Consider the following 20905-nt stretch of genomic DNA (forward strand, 5'->3'; position numbering starts at 1 on the left):
ACTGGTGTTCACCAGGCTGCTGCTGCAGAAAGGTCTGTGCCCCTTTGGGTAGCTGGCACCTTTGGTTTCAGCCCAGCGTGTGCAGGTGGAGGTTGCTTGTACTGCACTGAATGTGGTCCTGGCTTCTGCTGTGGGGTGGGGAAGAGGAGCTGGTGGAGCATCCCTCAGGGGGCTCTTAAATAAACGGCTCCTCCTGACCTCTGCTTCTGCTGCAGCGTCGCCTGGATCTTCTGCCATGCCCCATGCAATTATGGAGAGGAGCGTGCGTTTTTAAATGGTATATTTGATCTCTCTCTCTTTCTGTCCATGCTTGTCTGTCCATCCCTCACCCCCATGCCTAGGTATTGCCCTGCAACCCAGCTCTGTAGCTGGTGCTGCAGGGTGGCTCGAAATGTCCCATCCCCCCCATGACTGCAAAGATAACGTTATTTGCAAAGGTCTCTGCTAGCCTTGGGGATGAGAGCACTGTATCAATGCGCCAGAGTGAGGTATTTATTATTGCCCTGCCTGTAGCAGTTCCCCATCTCACTGCAAAAATAATCATCATCAGAGGAGCCCAAAAGGCTGAGGGACTCTGCCTCTTGCAATATTAAACTTTCCCATTTTCTTCTGCCACTTTAAAGATTCTCTTTCTTACTGCAAGTGATAAATAATAACAGCAAAAAAACACCCCACAGACACACAACAGACATCAAAAGCCAAGGGAAGATTGGCAAATAGAGAGATCTGAAGTGAGCAAAGAGGAGGCCTGGTTGTGAGTCGGTTCACGTCGCCCTGACTTCTGTTGCTTTCCATTAATTTCACCCGCCAACACAGGTGGCAGAACAACGGCGACAGCTAATTACTCTCTCTCGCCTTCCCTTTCTTGCCCGTTTGCTTGCAGCAAAAGAAAGTCAGTGAATTCCCTGATAGCCTTGGAGCTCGCTCCCCACAGGAGCAGATGGGGGCAGATGCTGCCCAGGCTCCTCAGCCCTGCCACAATGCGGGTGCAGGATGCATAATCCCTGGGCCACAAAAAAGCAACCTGAGGCTCAGCACGGCTTGTGCACCCATGCGATGCCTTGCCAGCCTTGCCCAGCTTGCTTTTGGTGACAGTGGCTGCGAGTGACAGCGCAGGTGAGACTGCGGGTAAAGGCACTTGCACCAAAACCCTCTGGGGGAAAGGATGCTCCTTGTCCAGGAGCTGCTGCTGTCCAAAGGCAGGGCTAAGAGGAGTTGAGGAGCCGTGCCTCTGGAAAGGAGAGTCCAGCCCTGCCTGCACAGAAGCACCCAACACACCGAGACGCCCCCAGGTTTTATGGCAGAGGACTTCTGGCTTTTCCTCCCATTGGACAATGCCATTGAGGCTAAATGGAAACGTTTCACGGAAACCTGTCAGTTTTGACAAAAGGGAATTAACCTGTCCCAGAACAGAATATTCTGTAACTTTCCACTGTGACTCTGGGAAAAGATCACTCATTTCTAAACAGGTTTTCCTTATGTTAAAAAAAAAAAAAAAAAGCATGCGACGCATTATATAAGAGAAAGCACGAACAAAACATGCGGACAGGGGGATGTGACAGTGGCATTGCATGACAACGTCATGGTGTCATGCAGATGCAGAGCAGGGGGACAGCTTGCTTGCATATTCACAGCAGAGACAGCACCACAGAGCTGGCTGTGGGTTTACGTCCAGAAAAGGGGATTTATGGTGTTTAGACATTTTCCTTTCTGTTCAGAGCTGTTTACTGACAAATATATTGGGAGGTATTAAAAATAAATGTCGGCTGCTGACCATGATCTAATATTTCTGAGGCTGAAGGAAGCTGTAGGAAATAGATCAGCATGTGTCTCTCCCTGGGGAGAAAAATACCACACTTTCTGTTTCCAGTCTACTTTCTAATCTTTGTTTTTAAGGCAGTGTAAGTTCATCCTGGATCACACTTTCCACCCTTGCAGCTCCTGGTGCAGGATCAGTGGTCTTTCCTCTCTCTGTCCTCCCTGGGATGCCCTCAGAGCTTCCTGCATCCCTGTGCCCACACGATGCTCCCTGAGGTGCACAACACCAGACTTTTACACCCAACGGTGCCGCTGAGGCTACTTGCTTACTTGGGCAACCCTGTGTGCTTCAGAGACACGGCTTTGTTTAATTAAGGCATACTCTTGACATTTACAGAGACCCTTTCTTGCTGCTTCAGCTCCAGACAACCTCTGTTCCTAAACTGAAGCTCCAAATCCTCCTCTCGCTTCCCAGCTGGGATATCCCACACTGAGCTGCAGGGCTGAGATGTCTGCTGCCTTGACATAGCTACTGAAGAGCCCTGGGATCTTTGGGAAGGGAAATGAATCGCCCTGATCAATCAGAGCCATTAGATGGAAGGAAGCCCCACCGTGTGCTGCTGAATCGTGTTTGCTTGTCACAGTGGTAGGGAAAAAGCCTTGTGTGATGTTAACATGTTAAGGGAACTTAAGAAATGAAAACCCCAAAGTGCTTGAATTTTTCATGCCTCTTTTTTTTTTTTTTCTTTTTCCATAAATAAAAAAAATCCCTTTAATGAAAAAACATAACTCAAAAAAAGTGCAATTAGCTTTGGTATAAAAGTCCACCATGAGAAGAATGACAAAGTATTTTGCAGCAAGGCAGACGTCCCTGTGGCACCAGGGTCAGCACTGCCCAGGGAGGGTGAAAGGATGGGGCTGTGGGGTGGGAGGAAGGCACGGAGAGGGCTGAGGGCAGCACGAGCAGCTCCAGGGGACTGCGACTCCTCTGTGCCCATGTGGGACACACACCCAGCCTGCCACACTTATTTTCTTCTGAACTGTAAATATGGAAACGGGGCTATTTGTATCTTTGACATTAATTGACTTCTGAAATTAATAACTCTTCCGTGTAACTAGGAACGCAATTATGACTTTGTTGTGCTGATAGCAGATATCCAGCCAGAAGGAATCATTCCTACCAGCAAACTCGATTGTACTAATTAAGCTGTACAAGCCTAACAGGAGGTGGGTCGTGGTAACCTGTCCCCGGAGGTGCCTCCTCTGTTATTACAAACTGAGGCAGTTGCACAAACACCACCGACTGCCTGCACGTGTCTGCACCCAACTCTTGAGCCTGGAGAGGCCGTGGTGGGATCTGGTGTACTGCGAGATGTCTCCAAGAGTGCTCAGGCCCCCGAGGAGGGACGGCAGCCCTCCCGCTTCCCTCTTCAATGAGGCAGGTACTGGGACACCGCACACCGAGCCCCATGCTTACAGTCCTGCTCATCACGCCCTGTGCAACCTCGGTGGCTGCTGCTCGGGAGTGACCAGGTACAGGCACAGAGCCTCTTCTGCCCCTACCTCCCATGAGTTCTCCTCCTCCTCCACCCCCTTCTTGCCTCCCCAGTGCCCGGCTGCTGCCCAGCCCCTGCAGCTTCAGCCCAGGCACCTCTGCTCCAGCCTGTGGCGCCCTTCTGAGCCCTGTGCCATGCTGCTGGGGCTGCACGTGGCTCCTAAAGGGTTACACAGCGATGGCACCAGAGTGGTATTGTTCAAACCATAAAAGAGCATGCACAAAGAGAAGGAATTTTCCGATTTTCCCCATAAAAGACTTTTCACTCGGCACGTTTTGCTCATTATGTCCTCGAACAGATGGCTCCGCTAGCTCTGTGCCAGGCCTCCAAATCCAGCCCAAAGCACCCGTGCATCCCCGACCAAGGGCTTGCTGCATGCATCAACCTCACGTGGAGCACCCAGAGCTTCCTCACCTGTGAGCAGCAGCAAGGTGAGGACAGCTGGGGGGAGCTGGGCAGCGCTGGTGAGGCTGTGCTGTGTGCGGGGATGGAGGGGGATGCACAGTGACAGTAAGAAGGGAGGACGCCTTACCTGTACTGCGTGACGGCCGGGTTGGCCTTGGCAGAGCAGTGGAACTTGACGGTGTTGTCCTCCAGGACTGGCTGAGGCTCCACGGACAGGTTCACCAAGGGAGGGTCTGCAAAGAGACAGCGACAAGGTCACATTGCCAGCCGAGGTGGGCACAGCAGCCCTGTGCTGCTGTGCTGCCCACGGCTCCTGAGCCTGGGAAGCAGAAGGCAGGTGTGGGAGAGCATGGCAGAGGCTCTGAGGCTGCTTCGTGCTGTGATCGAATGCTCAGGGCTTTGTAAGGCTGGCTGCAGGCTGATGCTGTGCACAGAAAGCACAAGCCCTGGGTGCACATCTGCAACATCTGGGTGCAGCCTGCAGGCCCCATGCTTGCCCCACAGGGTCTTGGACACTGAAGAGGCATGGGGAATAAAAACCCTTTGGGCTAGAGAGCTGTCCTCCCACCAAGACAGCAGCCAGAGCTGTTTTTTGGCTCCTCAGCAGCACCCGATCCCTCCTCCAACCCAGGATGCTCTCCCGCTTGCTGCAGCCCAGCACCTTCCCTGCTGCCACGCCACGTGCACTGCTCAACGTAGCATCTCACTTCAGAGCCATTAGCGCAGGCTCTGATTCCCGTTTAAGGGAATAAACTCGCCTGCTTTGAAAAGTTCCCATTCAATATCTTGCTGCGTAATGACGATCTTTTGTCTACCCGCTAACTTGAAAGTGGCATTTCTGCTCTTTCATCAGCCTAATCATCTCTGCCAAGTCCTTATTGGTGTCACAGGCCTCTCGGTTCTCTTGGCTGCTGCTCTGCTTCTCTTCTACTTTTACATGATAAGCTTCTGTGTGCTTTAGCAGCAAACAAAATTTAGAAGAGAACGGATGAAAGCAAGTGAGAAGAGAAAAGGGTGCAGTGTTGTGGTGGATAATAAGAATATTCAGAGCGGTTTTAATTTTTCATGATGTCTCAGAGGAGGTGCTGGACATCCAGCTTTAGGTTTGAAGAAAGAGACCTCACTTGAGGGAAGAAAAAAACTCCAGGTGGTATCTCGCAGCTCTCCTGTCTGCCAAGGCACCTGTTACAGGCCACCGTTAGACACTGCAGTGCTAGAGGAACCACTCCAGCCTTGTCAAGAGGCTTTCCAGAAGGTGGAAATGGTGCTGAAGGACCAACCCCTTCAGGCTGTGTTGGGACTGTGAAGAGGAGCTGAGGGGCTCCCCTGTCCTTAAGGTATGAATCCAATGCAGCAGATGCAAAAATGCATCCTAAACTATCTGCTACCTGCTGCCTCTCTCCTCTTCTTAAATATCTCAGCAACATCTCTCCCAGCTGGAGCATCCCTCCCATGCTGCAGCTTCACAGACACCTGTGCCCTGAGGGGAAAACAATGGCAGTGAGGGGATGTTTTACTGGGAGCCAGACCAAGCTGGGGTGGCACGATGATGGTCAGCGTGCTGCTTGGATGCCCTGAAGCCAAAGCTCTAACAGAAGCCTGAGCAGCGCTGCTGTTAACCACATAAACACTCAGGTTGGAAAAGACCTCTAAGATCAAGCCCAGCCAAGGATGAAAGCTCCCCTGCCACTGCTCCCTCTGCCAGCATCCTCCCCCAAACACAGGACAGGGTCTTGCTGGGGAGATGGGGCTCTCTGGCACCAGCTCAGCACCTTTGCTTGAAGGCACACGCTCTTTCTGGGCATCCAGAGGTGACAACAGCTTGACTGCCACCTCTCCTCTCTGTCCCCATCCCTTCTGATCCTGCCTGCAGCACTGGGTACCATGCTGCAAAGTGTGGCCATCCCTCCTCTGCTGCGTCCCCACCTCTGTTGGCCCCGTGATATTTACACAGCCAGAGCCCTGCTTTGTCGCCAGCAGAGCCACCTGCCTTTTTGATGGGAAATTATGACGGGAAATTATAGGTATTTTCAATTTACCCTAATCTCATTTTAAAATGTGCAATTCAAATGACAATAAAGATGGGCGCAGTTGGGAATATAAATGAGCTTCACTAACATAACAGCCCAGAGATATATAGTGCGCTCCTAATTCATTTGCAGGCATCCTGACACTTCCCCATTGTTATACAACAACAGCTAATCACCTTCCTTTGTTAAGTATGAATCACACTTCTTTTTAGTAGCTTCCCCATTGTTTGATGGTTTAGTAGCTGTGCCTACGATTTACAGAGGAGCCTCTTTGTATTAAAATGAGCCCAGCTCCCTCCTTGCACTCAAAATAAAAAATGTAGATTAAAAAGAAAAAGAGCAAAGGAAATGAATTAAAGTCTTTGATCTTCCCTTTCGCAAATGGGATTGGGCTTCTGAACGTTGCAGTAAGGCTGGTGAGCTTCCCCACGAGGCGGTCGGTGCTGCAAAGAGCGTGGGTTTGTGTGTGCGAGCGTGTTTGGGGGTATATTAGGGGAAAAAAAAGACACAAATTGTAACTCATCAGGATGTAATTCCACGCGCTTACAATTATAATTCCTGCCTGGCTTCTTGTAATTAATTTGAGATGGAATCAGAGTTGGAGGAGAGCATGCATGCAAAGTGCTGGCTGGCGCAGGTACCGCGCATTGCCGTCAGCAAACCTCCTAACTCAGCACCTGCAAAATGAGGGCTGGCATCGCTGCGGGGCAGAAAAGCCTTTTTGGGGTGGGCTCCGGAAGCTGTGAATGAACAGGGATTAGGAGCTGAAAGCAGGCTCTGATGCCTCTTCAGATCTGGGTTTTCATGCTCCCCGATGAGAGGCATAAATAGGAACAAAACGCTGCAACGCTGCAAGGACCAGCACAGCACCTCCAGCGGAGCGAGGTGGCCTGCGGGTTGCTCGTCACCCTGGTCCCCAGACCTGCCACTTCTGTTCTCATACTGCCACCTCCTGCAAAAATATGGATGTGGTCAAATCCCTTCCTGCCATCAAACAAAGGTGTAAAAATGAGCAAATACACGTGTGTGCAGAGGCTTGGAGCAAATGGCTTTGGATAAGCAACAGCCCTGCTCCTCCCCATCCCGGCACGCTGGATGTGAATTTCCATAGAGCCACTGGGCTCTGGCAATATAAATAGTTTATGGCATATCAAACTATTAAACATGATTTTAATCCCACTTGTGATGTTCGGCGCATAACTCACAGGAGGCTGACTTTGATGTGGCTGGTGGAACAGAAATCACATTGAACAGATGTTCCAGCTGGAGTCGCTTAGTGTTTCCATTACAGACTCCAGCTTTTTTTTTTTTTTCCTTGGTTTCTTTCCCCTTGCCATTTTTTTTTTTTTTTTTTTTTTAAGGGGATAGTGTTTATGACTCAGCTATTTCACTGCTGCTGAGGCTAAGATTGGCAGGCAGGTCCTGTGCCCACATGATACTGATGGGATCCAAACTCATGCTTTGCATCAGCTGAAGCAGGCTGTTCCTGCTGCCACGAGTGCAAGCACCTCATACACCTGCAGAGGACAAAAACCCTGCCTGGGTGCTTCTGCAGAGTACAGGCTGCTTAATCCATCTTGGCATTTTTCTATCCCTCCATCACCCATCCAGCTCTGGGAAACTGATATCCTCATTAGACCCCATTAAGAACAACATACTTTTAATAGCTGAATAGGATATTATTATTATTACTTTCACAGCATGGAGTATTTAATGGCTCGAAGTGGAAATTGGTGCTCTTTATTTGGTCTTCCTCTCTTCAGAGTAGATCCCATCATGATCAAGGATGCAGCTCACGTCCCTTGCCCCATACTGTACAGCACGGTGTAATGATGTCTCCGGCTTTGCGTTGTTTGTGAGAACGTGCGTACATCTCCAGCTATTGTAACTGTTTGCCGGCTGTGAAATAACCCATGCTATTATCTCATTTTATCTGGCTGGTTCTGTCAGGACATGCTATAGAGCGACCCAAGAGCCTGTTAATCTTCCGGCAGCAAAAGCTGGGAGTCTTAAATGGTGAATTTTCTGCTGTGCTTGAGTTTGTTCAGGCAGTTTTAATTGGACTCTGGAAAGCAGCTGGCATGCTAATATTGAACACCCTGCATTTGCAAATTGTTGGTAAATACAGCTGCAGGAATTGTGTGTGCAAATGAAGCCTGGCTGGAGAGAGGTCAGGATGTGCCTGAAAGCAACAGCTATTGCAGAGGAGGAGAGAGATCTGTGAAACGTGAATTTTTGAGGAAGAAAGGTTTTCCTTCATGGTTTTACAGAGAAGTGACATCGCTCCCCACACACCTGTCCCTGCTGGATGGTGACTGACACCAGCTGTATGTCACAGGAGGGAGGGCTTTCACAGAGCACTTTGGTGTGTCTAATGGGCTATCTAGATGGAGAACAAGACAAAAACTTAGCCCTGAACAACTTGCAAGCCTGGAAACACGTATTTGTCCAAGAAATGCTTGCCAGCCAGGCAGTGCATGGCTCAAAGAGATGGGCACAAGATGCAAAAGCTGGGAAGCAGCTGGGTGTTGTGTACATCAGGTGCCCCAGGGAGCTCAGGGGAGATGAGCCCTTGTGCCTCTGCCCTCTCTGCACCAGTACACCCCAGTGATGGGGAACGCCCAGCTTGGCGGCCCCGGTGGAGGCAGCAGGGAGGCTGTGGTGACATGGGGCTGCAGTGGCTCAGGTACTCACGCTGGATGTCGATGGTGACCGAGGTCTCCTTCCCGCTGGGAATGGCTTTGTTGGTGGCGCGGCAGACGATGCTCTCCCCATTCTCAATGTCAGAGGGGGCGATGAAAAGGGTGCTCATGATGCTCTCTCTCTTGCCATCGCGGAGAAGTGTCTGTGAGGGGAGATAGGGAGATGGAAAAGGCAGCTTCCAATAGGAAAGTGGCCCCTTCCCCTGGTCAAAAGTCACACATACAGCCAGGCCTTGCTGTTATGAGTTTGCCAGCTAAGCAGCAGTCTACAATCACAGCTCCTCTGGCTGGAATCTACACCAAGAACCCATAGGGGAATTGCACAGGCACATTTTGCTGTGCTTCCCTTGGAATTGGGCACTTAACTCACATCTGCTTCCCTCCAGCCCTGCTGTGCCTAGACCTGAGAGCTGCAGCTCCAGTGACATGACCGTCACCCCCGGCCTGGGAAAAAGGGAGCCAGGGGACAGATAAGGCAACCAGCTTCTCTAGCCTGCCATCACCTGCTGCACCTACACCAGGCAGGTGCAGAAGCAGCCTGGGCTGATCGGGCTGCAGCTCCCAGCCACTTTGTGCAGGGATGTGTGAGTGGTGGCAGCCGCTACCAGCAGCACGGGATGGATCCTGGGCAGCTTTGATCTGCTGGAGCAGGAGCCCTGCCTTATCCTCAGTGAAGTCCTAATCCTCATTTAAGTCCTTATAGACTGTGATCATGTCACCCTGTCACCTCGTCTGTGGTAAACCAGACTGACCAAGCCCTCTGAGCATCTCAAGATGCTGCACGGTTTTCAATCTTTTAATCACTCTCTGACCCCTCTCTGGTTTATCAGCATCCTCCAGGGACCAGAAATGCCAGAAACACGACTTCACCCAGCCATTGATAATAATGGCAAATGCCATGGACACACCCAGCCAATTCTGGGGATTTCCAAACAGTTTTTCTCTCTTAAGTCTGTATCCTCCAAGTTTTCTCTTCACCATGTAAGGCAAGTACTTTATTGAATTATAAATAGACAGCAGTGAGACTGATGTTTTCATCATTTGGGCTCAGCTGGATGTAGCCCTCTTGCTATAGGTTTGCACATCCGTCAGGCAGTGAGCAAGGAGTAGTGCTGAGGAATTGATACCATCAGCCCAGAAGCTGGACAGAAGCAGCACCAAGACCTATTAGAACGTGATCTTTGGTATCTGAGGGCCCCAACAGCTCTTAATTATCCTGACAAACCTCATCTGGGGCCTCTATCCCACCTACAGGTCTAGGAGTTGAATTTAAACTATGGCTCTAGCTCAAGCCATATTTTGGGGGTGCTGATATGGACTTCATCTCCTGGCTTGGCTACAGCCCTGCTTCATCTCTGTGGGCTTTCTGGTGACTGCTGCACTGTGGCTGACCCTATTATGGTCATAAAAACCCACTCTTCTTGTGCCTTTGGTGGTGAGGGCACTGCCTGCTTTGCTGTCACCCTGCCTGTCCTTCCCCTGCAGAACAGCCCCACTTCTGCTGCTGAGGGTGCTGTGAACCCCAGGCTGAGCGCTGCAGGTCCTGCCTGTGCAGAACTCACACCCACAGCACCCCAGAGCTCTGTTTAGCTGTCAAACCCTGCAGGATCCTACAATACCCCCTACAGCCATAGGGACCATTTCCTGTCCTTTTGAAGACAGAGCAGGGTGAGGGTTTGGGGTTTTTAAGTCAGATCTGGCTAATCCGTGATGCCTGGCTGTGACTGCAGTGGGGCTGCATATTAATCAGCTGTTGGATTTGAAATTCAGAGAAACAAAGGAATTATCACTCAGTGCAAATGGTTTCAGGCAATCAGTAACCTGAGCAGTATGTCTTCTTGGTTGACTGGAATATCTGGATCAAATGAAGTCTGGGTTGGATTTTAATTTTATTAGAGAATAACAACAGAATAAAACTGAAGCCCAGTCTTAAAGGGAACTTCAAAAGGGAGAGGTTTCTTGTATGCCCCAAATCAAAACATCCCATTTCATAAATGGTTAAAACTGCCCATTAGCTTTTCTGTGGGGTCTTTTTCTTTTTTAATGTGACAAGGTTGAAAAGGTCTCAGAAATGCTTGTGTGCTCAAGCTGGGATTTCTCATGCATGCACGGGTGGATGTGGTGATGCTTGAGGCAATGAGCACTGATGCAGCCCACACTGGCTGACCACCTCCATGTGCCCTGCCCTACAGCTGCATTTTCCTGCTCATGGCAGGGAATTATTTGTGGAAGGTCCACCTGGAAATCTCCAGTGAGTCAGGAGAAACTTGGGTTCTACATCCCCAGATCAGCCACCACCACTTCTGCCCCTGGAGAAGGGGCTGACATCCTTGCAGAGCAGGGCTTGCCACCCAAACCACCCCGACAGCTGCTTTAGATGCCATGGAAGTGTTTGTGTGGCATGTGAGATAAGCTGCTGCCTGAAAGCTCAGCTCTAAAAGGCTTCCAAAAAATATATATTTTGAAGAAAAACAAAGAGGAGACACCCTTCCTTCTCTGCTACCCAGTGCTTGGGGGTCTGAAAGGGAAATGCTGGCTCCCCACAGCCAGGTCTGCACAGCCTGCAGTGCAGAGCAAGGCTTGGTGTGGATGGAATAAGTTACAAACAATCACATGTCAAAGGCCTGGATTTTAATTAATTTCACTTGAATTAAGAGAGGGCGAGGTCAGCTGTCTCTAGCTTTAATTAGCGCTGCCTCTTGCATAGTGCACAGGGTGATGGGGGCAATTCTGTTCATCCCCACCAGCTATGAGGGGGCAGCTCAGCTTCAGCTAAGGTGTCCGCGGGTGCTGTGGGGCAGCAGGGGGGAGGACGGGGATGCTTTGGCTCCTCTGCCCTTCCAAGCAAGCTGGGATAAGGCTTCCCAGTGGTAGCAGAGGGTGAGATGTTTATTAAAAAGATCTTCAGGAGCTCAAGAGGAATGCCTTTGACTCTGAACTTTGAAGTTGCTTGCATTACAAATGGCTGTAAACTGACCCATTTTGTGCCTTGAATTTTGTGCTTTAGAAATTTTCATTAGAAATGTCAAGTGTTACTGAATCTTTAGCACTTACTGAGCATCAGGCTTTGATAAACAGGAGAACATGTGGGTACCCATTCCGAGTACACTGCCGATTGCTCTTTGATGTTTTCCTTTATGACCCAATAAAGGCTTTCTATTTAAATTAAAAAATGCCAACAACCCTGACAATTTTTCATGGAAAACTGCAGTTAGAGGCAGGGACATATGTCACTGCAAAAAAACTTCTGCCTCAGAGCTTCTGCTGCAGCCAAGGGCAGTGCTGGCTCTGCTCCTTAAGCACTATGAGCACGACACCCAGGTGGGGTCCTGAGCGGAGATGCCAGGTAATTCAGAAGCTATGTGAGGGTACAGAAAGCCAGCCAAATTCCAAGCAGAGCCTATTTCAGTGACATCTTCCTGACTGTTGGAGGTTGCACGGGGTGATGTGGGGTGCGAGGCAGCTCTGGCACTGAAGGCACAGCCCCAGCTGTTTTGGGGCTGTGAGAAGGAGCCCAGGCCCTTCCCAAAGCAAGGAAGAGCACAGTGCACATCCCCACCCCGTCCTGCCTCACCTTGGAGTAAGTGGCTCCATTGATAACTTCTCCTTTCCGCATCCAGATGATGGAGGCAGCTGGCTTGGCGTTGTCTGCGTGGCAGGTCAGGTTGAGGGGGTCTCCTGCTCTCAGGCTGATGATGGGTCCCCCCATAATGATGGGGTCGTCTGGAGGAACTGCAAGGCAATGGCATGAAGGAGGCAAGGTCACTTGGTAGCATTAAACCTCCAGGACTGGAATGGGACCTCTCACACCTCCAGCGGGGTGTGATGAGGACAGGAGCAGCCCGCCACCCATCACATTGTGGGACGGCTTGCAGGTAAGGGCTCTGCCCTGGATTTGATCTACAGCAGCAGAAACTGGCTGATGTTTTAGGTCACGGAGGGATGGAGAGACCATTGAGCACTTCCTTGTCCAGCTTTGATCTTCCTTTTGCTTTCAGTCATCCTCTGTGCCACCCTCTGGCTGCGCAAAAGGTGAAATTCCTCTCATTTGGTCAGAGACTCCCTCTCACTGTTGCATGTCTTTCAAGCATCTCCCTCCACGAAAGCAGGTTTTGCCGGGGGTATTGAGGAGACATTTAATATCCCAACCTGCCTTTGAAACAGTCTCGGTCTGACAGCCTGTGTGAGGCTGCATCCTCATTACAGGACATGGCTTTACTGGCATTGCAGCCGTGGACCTTCCTGCTTTGTGCCAGAGAGGGATGGAAATGGAGAAGCAAGAAATACTGAGCATGGTGATTTTTTGGTGTCTAGTCTGTGAAACCTGACATCTTTAAACACCACCAGCATGGTGGGAAATTGGGCTCTTGGGGGCTCACACAGCACTGGAAAACCAGCAGAAATGCAGAGGTGGAAAAGCATCCCCACTGCAGCCCCTTCTGTCCAAGCAGAGGAGCTCATGCTAGCCAAGGGTGGAGAAAAATTGCTGCTCCAGACCCAGGTCAGAGGAAGGTAAAGCACCTGCAAGAGCCTCCTGCCCTTTCCATCCTTGCAGAGGGGATGCTGCTGGGTGAAAAATGCCCTTTTTCCACAAAAATGGAGCTGCCTGTCATGGGGCTGTGCTCTCCGAGCTGGCTGGCACTGGGCTGAGCTGCACAACGCCAAAGCCTTGAGATCCCTGAGCAGGGCTCTGCCACTGTGCCTGAGCTGCTGCTGTTAGCTGGCCGGGGAATAGTCTTCAGAACTCCTTGCTGGCTTCTCCAGCATGGGCCGAATTTGGGAGATGGAAGGGGATTATTTTCTCTGACAACTCAAAGGTGGCTGCCCGCGTCGGCACAAGATTTGCAGGCAAGGCAGATGTGCCGGTTGCACACAAGGCTGGTCACATACGCATCTGCCAAGCGCTTTGAGTAATGGGATTTTTCAGCTCAGTGGGTGGAACCCAAGAACTGGAGGAAAAAAAGCTTTTCTACATGGATCCAGAATGTACATTTTTCAGGCTACAAGAGTGAAAAATGTGAAAATCCATGTTTTGGGTTAGTCAAGATGCGTCAGCCCCTGGAATATGAGAATGTGAAAAACTCTACTTCATTCTGATAATGTTTAGCTGTTAAAGAAGCATTTTAACTTAAAAAAAAACAGTTATTTGATTTAATTCATTTATATTGTTTTCAGAAAAAGAAATACATGTTTCTCAGTAGTTTTTTTTCCCCTCACTGATGCTACTAATTGAATTTGACCTCAGCTTGTGAAATATTGGAAATTCATCTTGTGGAGCTGGGAAGAGGCCCAGCCCACAAGCCTTGCTCTGAAGAGCCTTTCAGAATTAAACGGAGGGACTTTCACGGGGGCTGTTTGTTTAATGCTCCTGGCTGGTCCCACCATCTGGAGCCTGAAGTGTCCCTTTGCAGCCTCTGGCATCACAGTGCTCCCTCAAAGCAGTGCAGATGCCTCTTAGCTGCCCAGTGAAACCTGGGGAAGGGGACAGGACAGGGGACAACCCCATGCAGATATGTATGGGACCACCTGACTTCCCCATGCCAGAAAGCCTTTCCTAACCTGTGTTGCTCCTGTTTCACTCTATTGGATCAGCAGCAAGACCTGGGGAGCTGCTGAAGGAGATGAGAGGGAGAGAATAGGTCCTGATTATGTCTTCCCAAGCAAGTGGTTATCATCCCCCAGTTATTCATGTGGCCATGAATTATTGATTGTCTCCAGGCTCACTAACCAGGGGATCTGGCTGGGGAAGAGAGGGTCTGATGAATAGAAATCAGCAATATCTCTCAACAGCTCTAACTTCTGCAAAATGAAGGATGACGATGCCTTCCCCACTCAAACTCCAGCCTGGGAAAGGAGAAGGAAGAGAAGAATGGAAGATGAAAAGAGAGGAAGAAAGAAGGGGAAGCAAGAAGCCAGTAGCATAGAGCCATGATCCATTATTCATCCCCTGTGCTCCCAGGATTGGTTGTTATTATAAGGCACCACTACAGAATCCGGTCTCCTAATTTTTAATCACGTAGATGTAGAAGTGCTAGCCTTTCTGATTAACGCAGGGATATAAATAGGAAGGGTTGTTTGGGGTTGTGGGTTTTTCATTCCTGACAGCAAAGAAAAGGGAGTTAACCTTTACATGCCTGGAAAACTTAAAAAGGGAATAAAAGAAAAGGGCTGGATGAGCAAAGCACAGGTTGTCATTGGTGGCTCAAGCCCATGAGACCTGAAATAAGCCAGAGAGGTGGATGAGGCATGGTGCATGAGCCCAGACTGGTGTCCAAAGGGACAACGCACTGAGACCTCCTGGGGTGGGAGGAGACCCCAGCAGATCTCTTCTTCACTGTGCACTCAGGACTCGAGCTGGGGAGCTGTTCTTTGCCTGACCATGGACAAAGTTTTCTGGAAGCAACACGACAAGCTTCCCCTCCTCAAAACCATGGGTTTCTGTCAAAACACAGGGTTTGCTGAATATTCTGAAGCCCACAGGTAGGCATTCATTTGTTCTCCATAGCTGTGGGCTGCTTGGGTGTGTACAAACAGCTTGAGGTCTCTGCTCCTTACCCTTTGAAGTGCTTTGGGAGATGGACACATCAACATAAAGAAATATGAATAAATGTGTGCTGCTCTTCGGCTGTGCACTCAGCAACTTCTTCAATTAGTTGGCTAGTTGGAGGCCTTCCTGCATACAACCCTACTCGGCAAGCTTTAATCGTATGATTAATCAATGAGACCATGCAGAATTATTCAGTGCTGAACTGATACCCTAGGCTAACACTGCAGCTTTGACTAAGAAATAACATAGATGTCTCTAAATACTCCTGGCCGTCAGACAGCTGGACAGCATTGTGGCAAGCAAACAGAGCTCAATTATTAGCAATATTTATTGAGATAACAGGATCCTCCAGGCAGAAGTCTTCTTCTGCAAGCAGAGAAAGCAAAAAAAAAAAAAAAGCCCTCCAGCTGCTAGCACCTCTTCCTAATTAACACTGGCTGCTTTTTTTGTTGTTGCTGGCACCTCCTTACTGCTGGGTTTGTGGATGCAAGAAGCCTCTTCTCCAGACAGTGTTAACATTCAACCCCGAATGCTCCCCAGTGGGGAACGGCCACCCAGCTGCCGGGATGGAGAGGCAGCTGCTGAACGGCCCCTGAGGACTGCTCTGAGCACTATATCAGAAGAAATGTTTGGCTGATGTGAGACGAGTGTCCCCCAAGGAGTGTGAACGCCTCTCTCGGGTAAGAGATTGCTCATGTGTTGCTTATCTCCCCTAAGGGGGTTGCAGTATCCGACGCTCTGGGCTCATCTCCTGTGCTAGGCCAACAACAGTGACCAGAAGATGCTCTTAGTAATCACAAACCACTGGGAGGTGGTTGCCAGCCCCAAAGCTGAGGGTCCAAGCACACAGTGGAGACCTAAAAGCATTCCCAGCCCCCTGCAGGGGTTTGCTCGCCCTCCATGCTGGGGGTGCCACCACCTTCCCGGGAGCCTGCCCACCTTTGGTGGCAGCTGGAGGGTTTGGGAGCTTTGCTCTGGCGCAGAAGTGTTTGTGTATTCAGATGCTGCTTCACAAGCTTGTCAAAGAGGCATGTTTGCCTCTTGTAGACAAGTCAAGCTTATGAGGGCATCAGAATACACGTGCTCTGGGTGAGCGTACCCAGGCACTGTCCTGATCTGCATACAGCTGCTTGCTGTGTGGAATATTTTGCAATACAAACCCCACAAAGAGTATTTTCCTTTGCAAATCCAACCTCTGCTCCTTGTTGGGGTGTTCTGAGACCAGGTTTGCTGGCTGGCGATGAGCAGGATTTGGCCTCAGCCTCCCCTGGAAGGTGCTGTCTCTCTCCAAAACAGGGATGTAGCAAGACTGCTGGGGTGACTCTGAAAATTGTCTTGGTGTTGATGATACATTCAGCAAACCAATGAGTTAATTAGCTGCTGTATCATTTCTGGTCTCTGCTTGGGACTGGCACGTCCTGATGACCGCAGGGGCTGCCTGCTCTTGGAGGATGATGCCTGTCCTCCAGAGCGCCAGGGGCTGTTTTGCAGAGGCTGCTGGTGTTGCTCTGCAAGATGCTGGTAGGGTCGCAGAGGGGTTTGGCCACATTTGTGGATGTTGGGCTGAGGATGCAGAGAGAGGCTGGAGGGCTGCTCAGAGGAACAGAGCTGCTTTCCTACCAGGTGAGATCAGATGGGATCGGCTTGTTTCGTTTGGCAAAGTGAAGGCTGGGAGAGACTAAGCCTGGCTGCGGTGGATGAACTGTGGGAGGCTGGGAGAAAACAAGGGAATAAACAGGAAAATTTGGGCACTGGGAAAGAAAGATGGTTTCTTGCTTGATCAAATATCCAGAAGAGCTTCCCAAGAGGAGGAAAAGGGGCTAGAAAACTGCTTTTAGGATGGAGCTTGCTACAATGGATAAGAGAATCCCCTTATAGAGATTGTGTTTCTGGCAGTAGGTTTCCAGCAGACTGCCTGGGGTCTCACTGTATTATCAAGCCTGAAGAGTACAAATTGTGAAGACCTAAACCACTGCAGAGCAGCTTACAGCTACATGAATGTTCAGCTTTTCATTTATCAAGGCTTTACACATTTAGGATTCAGATTTCCAGCAGCTCTTCATGGCTAGGAAGGATATAAACAGCCTCTGAGGTTTTGTCCGATGCTTAAAGGCTGAGATTTTGCCGTGTCTGAGTGCTGCTGAGGGTTATATTTCTCAGGGCAGCACTGCCATGAGGCTTATGGCAAAACTGCAGGGCTTGGTGACCTGAGCTCTGGAGCAAACCTAATCCTGGACTGCAGCTGCATCCTCCCCTTAACCTTCACGATGTCTGTCTGCTCCACCTCTCCCCTTCCTAATGCACATAGGATTGCAATTCCTTTGCAGATGAAAAGCCTGGCAGGTGAGGAAAAAAAAAGGACACGACAGAGTAAGAGACTGCTCTGAGCCTGCAAACAGAGTCAATTGTAGGGCTGAGTCCTTTCTCGAAGCACAACCAGACAGATTTTCCTGTGAATCCTTACATCTGTGACCTGCAGACCATTTCTGTCTGCAAGCTGCTCAGCAGGATGAGGCTCAGCTCTTCTGTGAGGAAAACAACCTATGCCAAGCTGCCTGTGTCCTTTTTCCCTACGTGAGCTCTACTGAAAAAAAACCTCAGCCCATGTTGTGCACTGCCAATTTACAGGGGCCATGCTGGCTACAGTGCAAACCTTGGCATTGCTTCAAAGCGTTCAACCCCGTCCATGTGCCACCAGCCTCTGGTCCTGCTGAGATGCGTGGGATGGATGGGCAGCAGCTCGGAGGGTTCCTGCACATCTGGCAGTCAGGCAGGAGCCCTCCATGCAACAGTTGGCACAAAATCCTCCCCCTGTGCTAAGTACCCCAATGACTCCGACCCTCCCCACTTCCCTCCTCTGCCGGGCTCTGGGAAGGGTGCTGATGGGACGGGGCTCTGGACAGCCTGAAAAATGCGGGGCACTCGTGGGTGCCCTCTGAAAGCTGCCTGGCTGCTGCGGAGTGAAGGAGGAGAGGAAACAGATGAAGGCAACCAGCACAGCCTGGGGAAAACACGCTAAAAAATAAATCAAAAGCAACAAGGGGAGCAAGGGAGAAAAATAGTTATGAAAGTTTAAATAGCGCATCTCTTTCTCGGTCCTATTTGTCTTGTGGCACTTCGTGTGTGTGTGTCTGAGCCGGGAGAGCGTGGGCAGGCGCCAGCAGTGATGCCGCCTCTCCATCCCACGCAGGGGACAGGGACATGGAGACCCCTGCCAGGAGGACAACAGCTCCACACACCCTACACCCTACATCCCTGTTTCTCTCCTGCTGCACCTGTCTGTCCATCTGCCAGCAGCCGAATGCGATACGCAGACCCCCCTCACATTAAAAACCTCACAGGAGGCAAATGGTGCAAATACCATTTTTTACCGCTAATTATTTATCTCAGTTTTCATCTAGCCCTGCATTTCCCAGCTTGGTTTGGGTCAGCAGGCTGGGTTTGTGGGGTGGACAGCACCCTGCTGGGGTGTGCGGGTCCATCCAGCCCTGGGGCACTTCGCAGCCCTGATTTTGCCCAGGTTCTGCAGAGCCCTGAGTGGTGCACGGGGAGGGCAGCTGCTGTGGGGCACTTGGCTATTTCAGACCGAAGGGATCTTCAGTCCCAGATTCTTTCAATTTTTAAATACTGCTTTTTTCCATCATGCTGGAATTAAACCAAATTTCAAAGTTCTGGAAGTGAAAGCAGGTTCTGGGCAGCATGAACTATTGGAGGAAACATGAACAGATCTGACACAGGCTAAGTGGGCATTTGTATTCCACTGAAAAATCTTTTATATGAGAAAAAATTAAAAGTTCTGGCAAACCCCTCTGAGCTCTAATAAACAGCCTGATGCCGTGCAGGCCGGCAGGTAGCTGTCCCAGTATTGATTGCATACTGGAAAGATTCTCTGCACGAAGAGCAAGAAACTTGAAATTTCCTCCTCCAGTTGAAAAGAAAACATAATCCCAGCATATGTATCAGGGTTGTTGGTTCCTTGTGCAATTCCCCCTGACCAAGGCACTGCTCGGATGGCTCCTGCCCAGCCCAGCCCCAGCTCCCAGCATCTTTGCTGAGCCCTGCTGAGCCTCTCCATGGCACGGGGCTTTGTGCTGGGCTGTTTTGCTTTGCTTTTCCCTGAGAAGAGCTGTCCTGGCCCTCAGACTGGCTGGCTGTAAGCCACAGGGTGTTCAGGAGGGAGGTGGCAGTGTAACCCGTGGTGACAGTGAGTAATGGCTCCAATTCTGCCTGCCAGGGAAGAAGGCAGGTCAGGGGAAAGCACGCCAGATGTGTCGGGGGAACGACAGACGGAGGGAGAGAGGAAAAGTTATCTGCTGTGTCCTCCTCACCATCCTAACACAGCCATTCACTACTGGCGTCCCCTGACATGTGCCTGCACCAGCGTGGGGCCAGCACTCATCCCAACGAGGGGAAACTGAGGCACAGCCATGGGGCCTGCTTCAGTCACACTGCAGTCACTGCCACCCCCGGCTGGCTTGGCCCCAAGTCCCCACCGCTGTGCCACCCGCTGGGCAAGGCTGAGCTGTCTCGGAGACAGTGCCCTGTCCCCAGGCCCAGGGATGACCCCAGGGACACCAGAGGTGGGACACATGGGGGCTCCCTGAGCACGTTCCTCTGCCACAGACACCTTCCACTGCCTCTCAGACAGCAACGCAGGAGGAAGCCCCCCAGGGACTGGTGGTACCCTCTGCTGCAGGATGTGCCTGAGCCTCCTCCTGGCAGGGAGGCACCATCACGTCCCCATCCATTGTGGTGTAAGGCAGCACCCACTGCCTCCTCTGCCTCCTCCTGTCCTCCCCAGCAGCACGGCTCCTGGGTGCAGACTGACAGATCAGAGAGAGCCGGCAAAAACCTGAATTCATTATTTTTCCCGCATGTCATCTGTTTTCAAACTGTTTAAAAAAGAAAGGGGGATTATTATTGTTTGTTATAAAACCCCCACCTCACCAGTCACCAGTTTTGCAGGGGGAATCCTGAAGCCCTGAGCTTCAGCCCAGCACCTGGGTGATGCTGCTCCGACAAAACCAGGAGGTGCCATGGAATTACTGGGATATTATTGGGATAGTATCCGGCCTGCAAACCTGCAAAGCAATGAGGCTGCAGGGGAAGGACCCATCCCAGTATCAAGGGAAAGGCACCTGTATTTCCAGCTCTCCTGCTGATTTTCACCACTACTGCCCCTTTTGCAGCCCCGCAGCTGATGCCGTTGCTTGGTCTCTGACCTCTCCTTGCCTGGTGCCATTTCTCAGCCTGGGATGGGATTTGCAGCTTTGCATTCAGCTGGCCCAGGATGACAGAGAGGAGCCCTGCCTGCTCCCGCAGATGCCAGCCACTCTGTCATTTTTGGAGAAATCACAGGCATGCAATTTGAAGAGTATTTTTTTTTTTTTTTTTGCTTTGGGTATGGGAGGATTAATATATATATATATATTTATTTTTTTTAAGGTGAAGGGATGCTTTGTCTTTTCCTCTCCGTGCTTTCCTAAAGGCCACAGCTTTATCACATGCTCTCCCTAAAATCATGTCCGACCTGCAAAGCAGCTAGTTATCACTGCTTTCCTGCACCACAGCCCCACACTGGGGAAGGGGGCAAAAGGCCTCGATCTGGCCACCAGGAAAGATGAAGATGATTCACCCCCCTTCACTTCAGGATGAGGTGGCATGCAGGATTTTAGAGTGGTGTGCAGGGTTTTAGGGTGCTGTGCACCTTGTTCCTAGGTGGGGATGGGCTGCACTTCTTCCTCATGCTCTTTGCATGGGAGGTTCCCACTTGGATCTGTGGCTGGGAGGAGGAACCCAGGGAAGCTCACAGCAGGGAGACCACCAGGAGGTGGCTTTGTGGTGGTCTCAGGGTAGCACCTGGACAAGGACAATGTGTCGCTGGTGGGGCTCAGGCATTTGCCGGGA

General features: G+C 50.6%; 1 protein-coding gene across 4 annotated transcripts in view; it reads right to left on the reverse strand.

The window, feature by feature from the left end:
• KIRREL3 (kirre like nephrin family adhesion molecule 3) overlaps positions 1-20905 on the reverse strand; it is a 317016-nt gene that overhangs the window by 36333 nt on the left and 259778 nt on the right. For all 4 annotated transcript variants that reach the window (XM_084495609.1, XM_084495611.1, XM_084495608.1 and 1 more), the window contains 3 exons: positions 12026-12183; positions 8444-8594; positions 3847-3952 (listed from right to left, as the gene is read on the reverse strand). In XM_084495609.1, the coding sequence (XP_084351735.1) occupies positions 3847-3952; positions 8444-8594; positions 12026-12183 (415 nt within the window). The remainder of the gene's footprint in view (positions 1-3846; positions 3953-8443; positions 8595-12025; positions 12184-20905) is intronic.

Source organism: Aythya ferina (genome assembly GCF_964211825.1).
Source record: "Aythya ferina genome assembly, chromosome: 22".
Lineage (NCBI taxonomy): Eukaryota > Metazoa > Chordata > Aves > Anseriformes > Anatidae > Aythya > Aythya ferina.